Source organism: Podarcis erhardii, assembly GCF_964252035.2.
Source record: "Podarcis erhardii genome assembly, chromosome: 7".
Taxonomy (NCBI): domain Eukaryota; kingdom Metazoa; phylum Chordata; class Lepidosauria; order Squamata; family Lacertidae; genus Podarcis; species Podarcis erhardii.
The window spans coordinates 11,788,244-11,803,577 of record NC_138511.1 but is presented as its reverse complement, the minus strand read 5'-3'; the positions used below and the strand labels follow the sequence as shown (position 1 = coordinate 11,803,577).

At 46.8% G+C, this 15,334-nt stretch overlaps 1 protein-coding gene across 5 annotated transcripts in view; it reads left to right on the top strand.

Annotated features, from left to right (window-relative positions):
- Nucleotides 1–15,334, top strand: part of ECE1 (endothelin converting enzyme 1) — an 80,172-nt gene that overhangs the window by 55,530 nt on the left and 9,308 nt on the right. For all 5 annotated transcript variants that reach the window (XM_081870926.1, XM_081870928.1, XM_081870924.1 and 2 more), the window contains 9 exons: nucleotides 1,711–1,857; nucleotides 3,112–3,177; nucleotides 4,358–4,549; nucleotides 6,677–6,819; nucleotides 7,751–7,865; nucleotides 8,611–8,721; nucleotides 10,470–10,646; nucleotides 11,047–11,150; nucleotides 12,550–12,660. In XM_081870926.1, the coding sequence (XP_081727052.1) occupies nucleotides 1,711–1,857; nucleotides 3,112–3,177; nucleotides 4,358–4,549; nucleotides 6,677–6,819; nucleotides 7,751–7,865; nucleotides 8,611–8,721; nucleotides 10,470–10,646; nucleotides 11,047–11,150; nucleotides 12,550–12,660 (1,166 nt within the window). The remainder of the gene's footprint in view (nucleotides 1–1,710; nucleotides 1,858–3,111; nucleotides 3,178–4,357; nucleotides 4,550–6,676; nucleotides 6,820–7,750; nucleotides 7,866–8,610; nucleotides 8,722–10,469; nucleotides 10,647–11,046; nucleotides 11,151–12,549; nucleotides 12,661–15,334) is intronic.

Sequence of the window (15,334 nt, the reverse complement as noted above, 5' to 3'; positions counted from 1 at the left end):
TTCCTCTATTAATTCTTGGTCCATATTTTTAGCAATAATTTTAGTCTTCTTTTTATTTAGATAAAATCCTGCGACTTGTCCAAATTGTTCTATTTCTTCAAGAATTCCTTTAACACTTCCCACTGGCTCTTCCACTGTCATTACCAAATCGTCCGCAAATGCTTTAACTTTTTACTCATTTTTTCCTACAGACACCCCTTTTATTTCTTCATTTTTTCTTATTGATTTTAGCAGAACCTCCAGCACCAAGATGAATAGTAGTGGTGATAATGGGCATCCTTGTCTTGTACCTTTAGTTATTTTAATATCTTCCGTTGTATAATTGTTTACTATCAGCTTCACTTTCTGTTCTGTATATATTGCCTTTATTCCATTAAAGAATTCTGTACCTACATCCATAAGTTCCAGATTTTTTAACATAAAATTCCATGATATATTATCAAAGGCCTTTTCCGCATGCACAAAGATCAACATAGCTTGTTTCTCATTCCTGGCATTCAGATATTCTATTATATTTATTCTATTTATTATGTTATCTTTCATCTGTCTACCAGGAAGGAAACCCGCTTGGTCCTTATGTATAAGATCTTGTAACACTTTTTTCATTCTCTTTGCTAATATACTCGCAAAGATTTTATAATCAGTATTCAACAACGAAATAGGCCTATAATTTTTTACTTGCGTTAAATCCGAGTCTTGTTTTGGAATGAATGTAATAAAGGCCTCTTTCCATGTTTCCGGAATTTCTCTTTTCTTTAGTATATTGTTCATAACTTCTTTCAGTGGTACAAGTAGGATGCTTCTCAATTCCTTGTAATATCTAGCTGTAAATCCATCTGGGCCTGGAGCTTTTCCTTTTTTCAATTCACTTATTGCCTCTTTAATTTCTTCAATTTCAATTGGGGCATTCTAATTATCTTTTTTTTCCGTCGGGATCTTCTGCACTTCTTTTTCCCTTAGAAATCTTTCTATCTTTCTCATATTATTCTTTTCTTTGTTTTTATACAATTTTCTGTAAAAATCCAAGAATCCTTTTCTAATTTCTTTCGGATTTTCTATTTCCGTACCTTCAATGATGAAGCTTGCGGACTTAAACATATAGAATAAGAGAACAAGAAGAACATACATTTAGAGAAGATTGGAAAATGTTTATGGAATATATGGGGGGGAATTGTGTATACTTGAAAACGTTGGCAGCATTAAGATAAATTCAGCAGAATGAATAAGTTCTGATGGATGTAATAACGGAATACTGAATGATTTAGTTTATGTAAAATATGCAGGGATTTATGATATGCAAAATGAACCAGGGAAAGAGAAGAAGGGAAGTCATTGATATTTTAAGGATATTTAAATGAGTGTTCTAAATTGTAAAACAGAAAATTTAATTTCACACACACACACACACACACACACACACACACAGTGAAACCTTGCTTTACAACCATAATCCGTTACAGAAGTCTGCTTGTAAACCAAAACAGGTTGTAACCCAAGGCGCGCTTTCGCCAATGGGGCCTCCCCAAAAAATTTGTTTGTAATCCGAAAAAAAAAGGGTTGTAATTTTAAAAAAAGGTTGCAAACCGGGATACGCTCTTCCAGGTATGATGTTTGTAATCCAAAACATATGCAAACCAAGAGGTATGCAAACTAAGGTACCACTGTGTATATATACAGTATATAAAAGCTATATTACAATCTCTCCTCCAGCTTGGTGGCTGGAACATCAGCGGTCCCTGGCAGGAGGACGACTTCAACCAGACTCTGCTGCAGCTGGCTGCGCAGCACCACATCTGGCCCTTCTTCTCCATCTACGTTAGCGCCGACTCAAAAAACTCCAGCGTCAACATCATCCAGGTGGGTGCAGGAGGTGGAAGGCCACGCAAGAGGTGAGATGCACTTTTTGGAGCGGGAGCTGTCAGTTCTCCTGGCTCAGGCCGAGGTGGGAGTTGGCATGCCCTAGCCCTAGCCTAACCTTTGTCATCTCTGGAGGTCGTGTGCCCATGGTGGGCACAGCAGGCTCCATTCCAGCTGTGTTAAAAGCTAGGAGTCTCTGCACAATGCCGTCCTCCATCCAGGCAAGGCAGAGGCGTCACCCATGCCCAAGAAGTCATTGCAGCCAGGTAGAAGCACTCAGGGGCATGGTGGAGACACGTTGCGGGCCTAGACCGGTTTCCTGAGGGCCGGTTCGGGAATCCTGGTGGCCCTCCAGGTTAGGGTTACCAGACGTTCCCAAGGACAGTCCCCGGATTTGCAAATCTGTCCCCGGACAAATTCTGTTCCTGGGATGTCCCCAGATGTGCAAATCTGTCCCCGGGAAGCGTGGCAGCGGCAGCCTCAGCAGCCCGGAGCCAGCCTGGTAGCGTAGTTGGCTCTGGCTGGCTCCAGGAGCTGCTCATTGCCGTGGTCCCCACCATTTTTCCTTACTGGAAGTCCCCATAGGATGTGTCTTGTGCACATATGATATGTCTTGTGCAATCTCCTGCCCCCTTCCCCCTTTGTTTTGATGGATCGGGGGAGGCTCGGGAGTCGCAGGTGGGCGGCCCTTGCCCAGTTTTTTAAAAACTCTGTGCATTTATGTTTCACAGGGTGCGAAAGAAGGGCTTTGCACCTTTATACAATATGCTTGGGCCCAGGGTCTTTTGCCTCACCATCCCCACTACTGATTCCCTGTTGCTACTCATCTTCCAAAAAAAAAAAAAAAAGTGTTCCCGGATTTATTGAAAAAAATCTGGTAACCATACTCCAGGTTCCCCACACCTGTCTTAGCAGCTCTGGGATCAGCATCCTTCCCACCGGCGACACCTGATTGGTTGCTGCAGGATACAGGATGCTGAGCTTGGTGGGCCTTTGCTCTGACCCAGCAAGGCCCTGTCCTTGTGGTTCAGAATTGCAGCCCAGGGTCCTGCATTGGAGGAGGGGAAGGGCTGGAGCTCGGTGGGTAAAGTTCCTGCTTGACATACAGAAGGTCCCAGACCTCCAGGTAGGTCTGCAGGAACTTTGCCAGCAGCCCTGAGCTGGATGGAGCCCAGTGGTCTGACTCAGTTCTAGACAGAACTGTGGCTCCACCTCCGCACTGTCTCTTCACTCCAGTTTGTGTCTTCCCTCCAGGTGGACCAGGCAGGGCTGATGTTGCCTTCCAGGGACTACTATCTCAACAAAACGCAGAACGAGAAGGTGAGGGTTGGGCGGGGGGCGGTTGGGGTGCTTACGGTCCTAGCTTCAGACTGGGGTGCGTAACGGATGAGGCAGTCTGTTATGTCCGTGGTTCTGAAAGCGGGATTCAATAGCGCCCCCCAGGTGGCAGCGGGATTCCCTAGGGGGGTGCCAAAATGCCAGGGGATGCAGGAGGTCTTCTTCTTCTTTCGTGATTCCTTGTAGCCAAGAAAGATTGTCTTCCATGAACACGGTTTTAACAGTGTGTCCGTAAGTGACTGTGGAGGCCAATTCTGGATCCACACATCCTTCCACAGTGGGGACATAGGTTTCCGGGCAGGAGTTGATCACAGTGAGGTTTTGCCAAGCATGCCTTCCTCTTAGCACATTTCTCCCTTACGTCCTGAGTTTGAGCGTCTTCAAAGCCCATGACGCCTTTGGTAAAGGCTGTTCTCCAATTGGAGCCCTCGCAGGCCAGGGTTTCCCAGTTGTGGGTGTTTATACTACATTTTTTTAGATGTGCCACGAGAGAGTCTTTAAACCTCTTTTGTTGACCACCAGCATGACGCTTTCCATTTTTAAGTTCAGAATAGAGCAGTTGCTTTGGAAGACAATCAGGCATCCGCCCAACATGACCAGTCCAATGAAGTTGATGTTGTGTAAATGACTATCAGCCATACAGGATCCAGTTCATCCCTTCTGTTGAATTAGTTAATTAATCTAAATAGCTTCAATCAGATTTTGAATAAACATGCAATGAATTGTTGCTGTTTTGAATTTTATCGTGTTATTATCTCCCTTATTGGGTCGTGCAAACCACTACTCTGAATGATGCTTTTTATAGGGTAGGGGGCACTGGGGATAAATTAATAGACCTAGAAAAAGACTGGGAGCAGCTGTTTTTAGGTATTACCTTTAAAGTGTGACTCCCAGGCTCCAAACATCCACAGTTAGCCTTGTGATTTGCCTGTGTCTGAGACTGGACATTTGCAGTGGGGAGTCCCCAAAGGCCGACATTGCAAGGGCTGCAAGGTGTTGCTGGTATTTGATGTTGTGGTTCCCGCTCTCCTTAATTCCGTGCAGCCTCCTTTCTCTGCCTTAGAATCATAAAATTGTAGAGTTGGAAGGGGGACCCCTAGGGGCCATCTAGTCCACCCCCTGCAAATACATAATTCTCCCCCCACCTCGCTTACCTACCCAGGTGCTTGCAGGGTACCTGACCTACATGGTCCAGCTTGGCATGCTGGTTGGGGGGCAGGATGAAGCTGAGACCAGGCGGCAGATGGAGGAGATCCTGGACTTTGAGACCACCCTAGCCAACATCACCATCCCCCAGGAGAAGCGACGGGATGAGGAGCTCATCTACCACAAGATGCCTGCCAGGGAGCTCAAGGTATGCGATTCGTAATAAAAAAAAACACAACTAGGTTGAAGCTTCCTGCCCATTCAAAACTGCCGCAGATAATTGAAAGCCAAAGGCCTGGTGGAAAAAGATAGTATATGCATTAATGAGTAGGTTTTGACCTATCAAGCCTTAGGCCCAGGCTATCTGGAGGTCCATATTCCCTATGCAAAGCTGCCTGCGCTCTGACATCTTCAGGGGGGGGGGGCTTCTCTCAGCCCCGCCACCCTCACAAGAGCACTTGGCGGGAATACACAACAGGACCTTCTTGGTGGTGGCTTCTCCCAGACAACTTTGGAACTCCTTTCCTAAAGAAGTTAGACCAGCTCCCTCCTTCTTGGCCTTCCGCCGGCAGGTGAAATGAAAACCTTCAACCAGGCCTTTGGCTGATTAATATTCTACATCCTTTTAAATGTGTTTAGAGGGGGAGGGGAGAGACTTACTATTGTTTTGTTGTTTTTGTTTTAACTATTTGTGTTTTTATCTTGTATTTTTATCTTGTGAACCTCCCTGAGTTCTTTTGATGAAGAGCAGTATATTATTATTATTATTATTATTATTATTATTATTATTATTATTATTCATTCTTGTTCCAACAGGCTTTTGGGAAGTTATTAACATTTGATAACTTTCTCTGCTTAATGTGTTTAATTTGTTGGAAGCCACCCAGAGTGGCTGGAGCAACCCAGTCAGATGGGCAGCATATAAATATTGAATAATAATAATAATAATTACTATGATTTAGGGAAAGAGCTAATGCTGTGATGGGGGGGAGTGTTTAGTTGTCCCCCACCTCCAACGTTTTTAGCTGTTTCTATTTTAGCTGTAAGCCGCCTTGAATCTCTGTCAGGGAAAAAAGCAGGATCGTAAATGTAATACAACAAAAATAAAAACAGTGGGTCTGCTCTGTTTAGGACTTAGCTGGAGGCAGCCCGATCCTTACTGGGATTCTTCCAGCTTCCCTAGGCTTGCTTGCTTGTTTGTTTTGGAGGGAGGGGTTCCTCTCTCTACCGCCTGCTCAGTTGTAGGTCCCATTCCGCCAGCCACCCTAGCCAGAGAGAGACCTCTAACTTGTCCTTTTTTTTAAAAAAAATAGTATTTATTCAAATTTTAAAGATTACAGAGATAAAAATAAAAAGACAAAAAAAAGAAAATAAAAAGACAGAAAAAATACAAACAATTGACAAAAGAAAAAAGCAGATCAAACCTTTACATAACTTTCTTTCCTTTGCTTATTTCCTTGACCTCCTCACACCTCACTTTTTTGTATTCTAGTTCAATTAGATGTTTCAGCAAATCCTTTCCAGCTTTGTTTTTATCCTAATAATTTATCTTAATATACTGTAATTATCGTCTTTCACCAATTAAAAAATCAATTTTAACCTAATCCTTTATATCATTTCTGCTAAAACCACATTACATCATTCCAACAACCTTCTAAGCTTCCTTAATTTTGCAATGTTTCTGTAGATAAACTTTAAATTTTTCCAATCTTCTTCCACCAACTCTTCACCTGGGTCTCGGATTCTGCCAGTCATTTCCGCCAGTTCCATATAGTCCATCACTTTCATCTGCCATTCTTCCCGGGTGGGTAAATCTTGTGTCTTCCAATACTTCGCGATGAGTATTCTTGCTGCTGTTGTTGCATACATAAAGAAAGTTCTGTCCTTCTTTGGCACCAATTGGCCGACCATGCCCAGGAGAAAGGCCTCTAGTTTCTTCAGGAAGGTATATTTAAATACCTTTTTCATTTCATTATAGATCATCTCCCAGAAAGTCTTAATCCTTGGGCATGTCCACCAAAGGTGAAAGAATGTACCTTCAGTCTCACTACATTTCCAACATTTATTTTCGGGCAAATGATAAATTTTTGCAAGCTTGACTGGTGTTATGTACCACCTGTATATCATTTTCATTATATTCTCTCTTAAGGCATTACATGCCGTAAACTTCATACCTGTGGTCCATAACTGTTCCCAGTCAGCCATCATAATGTTATGTCCAACATCTTGTGCCCATTTTATCATAGCAGATTTCAGAGACCTCTAACTTGTCTTTGTCTTTGCTTCTTGCACCCTGACCTGCCCTGCCCCTCTTCTGCTCCCGCAAAAAAAAAAGAACCTTTCTCCGGCTGTGGACTGGATGCCACTTCTGAACGCCGTCTTCTCCCCAGTGGAGATCAACGAGACGGAGCCAGTGGTGGTCTACGCCAAAGAGTACCTTGAGCAAGTCTCCTATCTCATCCTCAACACAGACAGGCGGTGAGTGCGGCTGGGTCTGGGAGCGAGCTGAACTGATGGAAGTTTCCTTCTCTGTGGCCCCCATCTCGCCTTAGCTCAGTGATCAGAGCACCTGCTTTGCATGCAGAAGGATCCAGGTTCAGTCCCTGCAGGTACAGCTGGGAAAAAGACCTCCTGCCTGAAACCCCAGAGAAGCCACTGCCAGCCAGTGTGGGCTATATGGGTCTAGATGGACTCCTTGGAAGGCAGTTTCCTCTGCTATTAAATCAGCCCTTACTGATTGATTGATTGATTGATTGATTGATTGATTGGATCAGCCCTTTGTTCAGAACCACAAGGATTTGGAAGCTTAGGGAGAAGGCTGGAGCTCACCTGCTTTGCATACAGAAGATCCCGGATTTAGTCCAGTGCTCTGATCCTCTGTAAGGTAGCTTCCTGGTTCTATCAGCTCTTCATTCAGAAGCATGAGGACTAGAATATTGGTTCGTCTTTAGCAGAAGGAACACAACGTCTGCAGCAGAGCACCTGCTTTGCACGCAGAAGGACCCAGGTTCAATCCCCGCCGGCACCATCTTCCAGGTGGGGCCAGGGAAAGGCTCCCTGTCTGAAACCCTGCAGAGCCCTTGCTGCCAGTCAGTGTAGGCAATACAGAGCTAGATGGACTCGGTAAAAATCAGCTTCCTTCAAACTAGCCCTTTGTTCAGAACAGGGAGGACTAGGAGCTTGCTTTATTTTTAAGGACCATAGCTCAGAGGTGGGGCATCTGCTTTCATGCAGGAGGTCCCGGGTGCAGTCCCCAAAGGCACACCAGGTAGGGCTAATAGGGGGCTCCCTTGCAACGCCTGCAGCGTGCATCTGATATTGGGGGGAGGGCACTTTTTGCAGCCAGTTCCAGGAGAGGATGGAGAGGTCCTCATCTTTCCCTCCCACCCCACCCCTTTTTCCATTCCAGTATCTTGCACAACTACATGATCTGGCACCTGGTGAGGAAAGGAGCCGGCTTTCTGGACCAGCGCTTCCAGGACGCAGAGGAGAAGTTCATGGACATCATGTACGGCTCAAAGAAGGCGAGTAGGAAACTTGGGCGGCACTCATTGCTTTATTTTGTTACATTCTATTGTAAATAAATACAGTGGTACCTCGGGTTAAGAACTTAATTCGTTCTGGAGATCCGTTCTTAACCTGAAACTATTCTTAACCTGAGGCACCACTTTAGCTAATGGGGCCTGCTGCTGCGCCGCTGCCACGCACTTTCGGTTCTCATCCTGAAGCAAAGTTCTTAACCCGAGGTACTATTTCTGGGTTAGCAGAGTCTGTAACCTGAAGCGTATGTAACCTGAAGCGTCTGTAACCCGAGGTACCACCGTATATGCATTTAAAATAAATAAATAAAGCTCTACAAAAGAAAAGCAGAAATCTTATCCTAAGGCAAAGAGCTGGGCAAGCTGTCTGCAATTCAAAGACTGGGAGACCTGGTGGTCCACCCATCTCCATCCTGGGTGCTTCTCAGCAGGGGTTGCTCTCCAGGGACCACCACCCTCCTGCTTCCTGGGTGGGGAGAGAGAAGGGGTTTGGTGGAGGCGTTCATCTGTGGCCCCGAGTTGGCCCAAGTTTCTCCGCTGATGAGAGGCGGAGCTAGCTGCTCTGGCACCTGGAGCGGCGTACATGCTGTACAGATGGGGGTGGGGCTAGCCGCCCGTGGCAAGCGTCCCAGGGGGGTGATGTCACCCCCCCAGGGATGACACCCAGGGTGGGCCGCACCCCCTTCCTCCGCCAGTGCCGCTGACGCCAAGGGTCTCCTTCTGCCCACAGACCTGCCTGCCCCGATGGAAGTACTGCATCAGCGACACAGACATCAACCTGGGCTTCGCACTGGGTGCCATGTTCGTCAAGGCCTCCTTCGCGGAAGACAGCAAGGCAGTGGTAAGGCGGTGACTTTTACAGGGCCTGTTCCGCTAATCTTATTTTATTAGAGTTTTCCAATATAGATTTCCACCATTAAATATCCACTACAGTGGATGCTTGAGTAGCAAACGTGATCCGTGCAGGAGGCATGTTCGCAACCCACAGCACCGCGTCTGCGCACGCGCGGGTTGCGATTTGGTCTTCTGTGCATGCGCAAAGCATGATTTAGCACTTCTGCGCATGTGCGACCTCCGAAACCCAGAAGTAACCTGTTTTGGTACTTCCGGGTTTTGGCATGTCCGTAACCCCAAAAAAACGCAACCTTAAGCGTCTATAACTCGGGGTATGACTGTATTGCAATAGTACCTTCATCGACTTCCCTTCTTCCTCTTCCATGGTTCTTTTAATTTTCCCATAATTTCTGCATATTCTTGGGTGGGGAGGGAGAACAACGTTTAATTTCATCCCCCCCCCCCAGTCATAGTTCTCTATTATACATTATACAGTTGAATTTACATTAATCCCACTAGCGTTTTCACTTGTTTACAGTTATTTTCCAAATGTTCCACAAAGATTTTCCGCTCCTCTTTAGATACTTGATATTCTCATTCTCTTATTCTGTTAACGCTGCATATCCTATCATTTTAAGTTGGCACCTCTCCTTCTTAGGGACCTCTCTCACCCTCAATTTTTGGGCTAACAAAATCCAAACAGATGTTGCATACATATAATTTTCTTTCAGTGAGTAAATTTTAAATCTTTCCTCCAAAGTTTCTCCCAGAGGTCCGTTCTGCTAATCTAATCTAACATATTTAGCTTACTTGTGTTTAGCAGAAAGTCCCAATTTAGGCTGGATCTAGACACATCAAAGAAGCGTTTCAGTTTAAAGTGTTGTAAATTTAAACAGGGAAAACAGGTAGAGAAAAAGGCAGCTGCAGATCGCCGTCTGGTGGCACAAAATTATATCACGTATACAATGCATATGCAGTATTTTTCGCTCTATAAGACACACTTTTTTCCTCCTAAAAAGTAAGGGGAAATGTGTGTGCGTCTTATGGAGCGAATGCAGGCTGTGCAGCTATCCCAGAAGCCAGAACAGCGAGAGAGATCGCTGCGCAGCGCTCCCTCTCACTGTTCTAGCTTCTGGCTTAGCCAGGTGCAGCCTCTTCAGGGCAGCGGGGAGCCTTCATCCTGCTGCCCTGAAGAGGCTGCGCAGCTATCCCAGAAGCCAGAACAGCAAGAGGGATCGCTGCACTCCCTCTCGCTGTTCTAGCTTCTGGCTTAGTCACGCTCTGTCCCTTCCCCCACCTCCCAGAAAATCCGGCAAGAGCTACACGGAGCGTGTGTGCTGCTCTTGGGGGCTTTTCCCCAAGGAGGGAGAAGGGCAACCAAAATAACTACCAAACTTTCAGAAGACATCTGAAGGCAGCCTTGTTTAGGAAAGCTTTTAATGTTTAATAAAGTTATTGTATTTTAGTGTTTTGTTGAGGCTGGGGAAACCCAGCCAGATGGGCGGGGTATGTATGTATGTATGTATGTATAAATAAATAAATAAATAAATGTTATCATCTCCCTCTGTGAACATTGAATAAATTACCTTTGTAAGAACCTCTTGTTTTCCATTTCTGGCTGCCAGCTGTGAGGGAGGGGGATGGGATTCTCTGAAGCCTCACACACACCGACCATTTGCCAGGACCTCCTCCGCCCTCCATTTCCTGTTAAAAGAAGCGATCCCGCCTCGTAACCTCGTGCTTTGTCTCCACCAGGCTGAGGAAATGATTAAGGAGATCAAGATGGCCTTCGAAGAGAGCTTGGCCACCCTCCCGTGGATGGATGAGGAGACGAGGCGGTCTGCCAAGGAGAAAGCCGACGCCATCTACGACATGATCGGTTACCCTAAGTTCATCATGGACCCCAAAGAGCTGGACAAAGTGTTCAAGGATGTGAGTTGGAGGTGGGGCAGGCCCACTAAGGCCAAGCAGCGGGATTTGGAATGGGGGGTTGGCAGTGACTGTTGCCAGTTGCCCTGGCCTCTCCTTGCTTCCCTATTCTGATGGGCCAGTGTGGTGTGGTGGTTAAGAGCGGTAGATTCGTAATCTGGGGAACCGGGTTTGCGTCTCCGCTCCTCCACATGCAGCTGCTGGGTGACCTTGGGCCAGTCACACTTCTCTGAAGTCTCTCAGCCCCACTCACCTCACAGAGTGTTTGTTGTGGGGGAGGAAGGGAAAGGAGAATGTTAGCCGCTTTGAGACTCCTTAAAGGGAGTGATAAAGCGGGATATCAAATCCAGACTCCTCCTCCTCCTCTTCTTCTTCTTCTCCTCCTCCTCTTGCTTCCTGGCAGTACGATGCTGTCCCGGATCTGTACTATGAGAACGTCATGCAGTTCCTCAACTTCTCCGCCCGAGTGGCCGCTGAGCAGCTCCGGAAGCCTCCAAACCGTGACCAGTGAGTCGGCCTCGGGATGCCGGGGGGGGGGGGTCAAACCCCGGGGAGGGGGGGCTGGCCCACTCTGACCGTGCATTTTTTCAGGCACACCAAGCTTTGGCTGAAGCTGAATGTGGGAAGGTTCAGGACGGGTGGAAGAAAGCATTTCTTTATGCCGTGCATAGTTAAACTATGGAACTCGCTGCAGCAGGAGGCAATGATGGCAACCAACTTTGTTGGACAATAACAATAAATTTATATGCCACCCATGTGACTGGGTTGCCCCAGCCACTCTGGGCGGTTTCCAACGAATTAAAACACAGTGAGACATCAAGCATTAAAAATGTCCCTATACAGGGATGCCTTCAGATGTCTTCTAAAAGTCAGATAGTTGTTTATTTTCTTGACATCTGGTGGGAGGGCGTTCCACAGGGCGGGTGCCACCACCGAGAAGGCTCTCTGCCTGGTTCCCTGTAACCTCACTTCTCAAACTTTGAGGAGGAGGTTGCTGTTAGTGTGTGTGAGAGAGAGACAGAGAAGGAATCTTTTATCCAAGTTGGAACTCAAGGCAGAAGATAATGCCCCCCTGTTCTTACAGGTTCTGCAATCCAGTTTCTATATACACTGGTGCCTCGCAAGACGAAATTAATCCGTTCCGTGAGGCTCTTCGTATAGCGGCTTTTTCGTCTTGCGAAGCAAGCCCATTGACAGCTTAGCGGATTAGCGCTATTTGCGGTTTAGCGGCTTTTAGCGGATCAGCTGATAAGCGGCTTAGCGGCTTAGGAAAAGGGGGGGAGGGGAAAAACCCCGCAGGAACTCGCAAGACATTTTCGTCTTGCGAAGCAAGCCCATAGGGAAATTCGTTTTGCGAAGCGCCTCCAAAACAGAAAACCCTTTCGTCTAGCGGGTTTTCCGTCTTGCAAGGCGTTCGTCTTGTGGGGCACCACTGTATTGAAGAAATAAACTGAGAGGGCCGTGTTGCTGGTCATCCAAGTCGTGCATCCTGCATTCCAAAAAAAAGGACAAACTTTTATGTCCTCAATCATTCCTGCCTATTCCTGCCCACTGCATTTTTGCATTTGCTTGTGCAGTCTTGCATAATTCCAGCTGGAGGCTGGCATTCAAGGGAGAGAGCTCAGCTCAGTGCCGAAGTACAAGCTTTGCAGGCATGTGCAGAGTACTCACTACCCCCTGCCCTGACTAACAGATCTGCAGTGAGCAGTAAAAGGCCCCCAGGGCCAAGGGTGCAATTTCCAGACATGTTTTAGGGTTACCCATGAAGACTTTGAGGTTGAGGAATGGGAAATGCCCAAAACCCAAATTGGGCTGATGGAGCATTGAGCTTTTAGGACACCTCGAGTGGTTTTGCCATTGACCATACTCTCCCCCTCTTCTCTCCCTCCTCCTTCTTCTTCTGCAGATGGAGCATGACTCCCCCAACAGTGAATGCTTATTACTCCCCGACCAAGAATGAAATCGTCTTTCCTGCTGGGATCCTGCAGCCTCCGTTCTACACCCGAAGCTCCCCAAAGTACGAATGTTTCACTCTCTTTCTCTCTGTCACCCCACACCCAATCAGATATTCAGTGTTTGGCAAGGCAGGGGGAGGGCATTAACACCCCTCCCAATTCAGCCTCACTGCCGTGAGCTTCAGGAAGAATTGGTTGTTTTTTTTAAAGTGCGGCTGGAAGTAAAGCACTATGGTCTCAGAGGTGATGGATGGAGACTCAAATGCCATTAGAGGCCTCCTGTGTCTGTAAAGCTTAAACTGGGCACCACAGTTGTGAGGAGGATATTGACAAGCTGTAACCGAGACGAAAAAGGGGTCTGGAAACCAAGCCTGATGAGGAACGGTTGAGGGAGTTGAGTACGTTCTGTTAGTAAAGATGGCGCCCAGTACACTTCTGCTGTGCCACTGGCCGTCCGTGCCGATCGAAAACTTCCCTTAGCCCTCTTAGCATAGTCCTAGCAGAGTTCAGCAGCGGGAGAAACTGTTGCCTTGTGTGTGGATAATAAATCAGACTGGATGCAGGCTTCTTGCTTATCTCCAACAGTCTTTTAATGAGTAGAAAAACATCGTAACTCAGCCCGGCGAGAGAGCGCACATCCTTTCGTCTCTCAGCCAAAAACGAAAGAGAACTCACACACAAAGAAAGATTCCCGTATGTGAACATAGCCACGCCTCAGAATGTGAGACGTCACACACAACTGTTTAACCCTGTAAGTTCTGATTCTCCTCACACGTTCAGCCTGGAGAAGAGAAAAAGGAGAGGTGATAGGATAGACATCTTCAAACAGCTAAAGGGCTGTCACATGGAAGATGGAGCAAGCTTGTTTTCTGCTGCTCCAGAGGGAAGGACCCAAACCAATGGATTTATACGACTAAGGGATGAAATTCTGACGTTAGGAAGAATTTTAACATTTTTAAGAGCTATTCAGCAGGAGAATGGAGTCCCTCAGAAGGTGAAAGACTCTCCTTCACAGGAGGTTTTTAAGCAGAGGTTGGGTGGCCATCTGTCAGGGATGCTATAGTTGCAATTCCTGCATCGCAGGGGGTTGGACTAGATGACCCTGGGGGGTCCCTTTCCAACTGCACAGTTTCATGGTTTTAAGGTGTCTTCCTGCCCGGCCTCTGTCCGAATCAGCCTACCAGCTCCCATTATTGTTACTCAGATTCATACGCCCTGCTTCCCAGCATAATGCCGTCAGAGCAAAATTAGTGCAAGATAAAAATTATAAAAACAATGCTACAAACTCCAAAAGCAATAAAATATCCTGGCGGACTCCAAAAACACCAGAACATTTTCCATCAGATATGAAATCAATCTTCCATAAATGACTGGGCTCACATGTCAGGGGAAAGCCTTCGCTAGCATATTTTCGGTAGGCCCATCTGTGCGCCACATGAGCCTGGTCCTTGTTCCTCGGCCCTTTCTGGATGGCTGTCTTCCTGCCAAACCAGTTCCCTCACAGCCACCTCCATTGGTCCAGTCAAATTCCACAGCTCTGCCTCCCCAACTCAAGAGGTAGAATGTCGGTGAATGTGCCGTCACATCAGAGCATCTCAGCCCATGGGCTCGAGCAATGGGCTGCAGTCAATTTTGAAGCTTTCGTTGTACAAACCGTACCTCGCACCTCGCTGGGTATGTGTGCGTGTAGTCCAGGGAGAGAAAGTGTTGCCAACCGCTAGAGAAGGTGGCTGAGAATCAGTGCCAGATTTACGTATAGGACCCCACTTTCTTGGGGGCCCCCCAAAAAATTTAAGGGGGAAAAACTGGATGTACATTTCCAAAATATAAGATAAGTTCAACAATTACTTTGATAAAATACAGATTTTGTTATGTGCAAATGGCTTTAGATACCTATTAGGTCCATAAATGACCATATAGTATATAAGATAAAGGTAAAGGAACCCCTGACCATTAGGTCCAGTCGCGGATGACTGGGGTTGCAGCGCTCATCTTGCTTTATTGGCCAAGGGAGCCGGAGTACAGCTTCCGGGTCATGTGGACAGCATGACTAAGCCGCTTCTGGCGAACCTAAGCAGCGCACGGAAACGCCGTTTACCTTCCCGCCAGAGTGGTACCTATTTATCTACTTGCACTATGACGTGGTTTCGAACTGCTAGGTTGGCAGGAGCAGGGACCGAGGAACGGGAGCTCACCCCGTCGCAGGCATTCGAACTGCCGACCTTCTTATCGGCAAGTCCTAGGCTCTGTGGTTTTACTCACAGCGCTACAGCGACAATTTGTTGTTGACAAAGGATAGCTGGACATATAAAGGGCCCCATTACCTTTAGTAGCTTAGGGCCTCATCAAACCTAAACCCAGCCCTGCTGAGAATCAGCATTGTTGAGAAAAGGGCAACCCAAAATGCTCAGCGGGGTGGAGCGACTCGCCTATGAAGAAAAGTTGCTGTATTTGGGACTTCTTGCAGGGGTTCTCAACCTGTGGGTCCCCAGATGTTGTTGGACTACAGTTCCCATCATCCCTGAGCTCTGGCCTTGCTAGCTAGGGGTGATGGGAGTTGTAGTTCAACAACATCTGGGGACCCACAGGTTGAGAAAGACTGGCTTAGAGGAAAGGTGACATGATAGAAGTTTACAAAGTTATTCATGGTGTGAAAAAAGTGGAGAGGGAGAGAAAAGTTCTCCCTTGAAACCGCTAGAGCTGGTTGGGAATCCAGTGAAGCTGAATGTTTGGTAC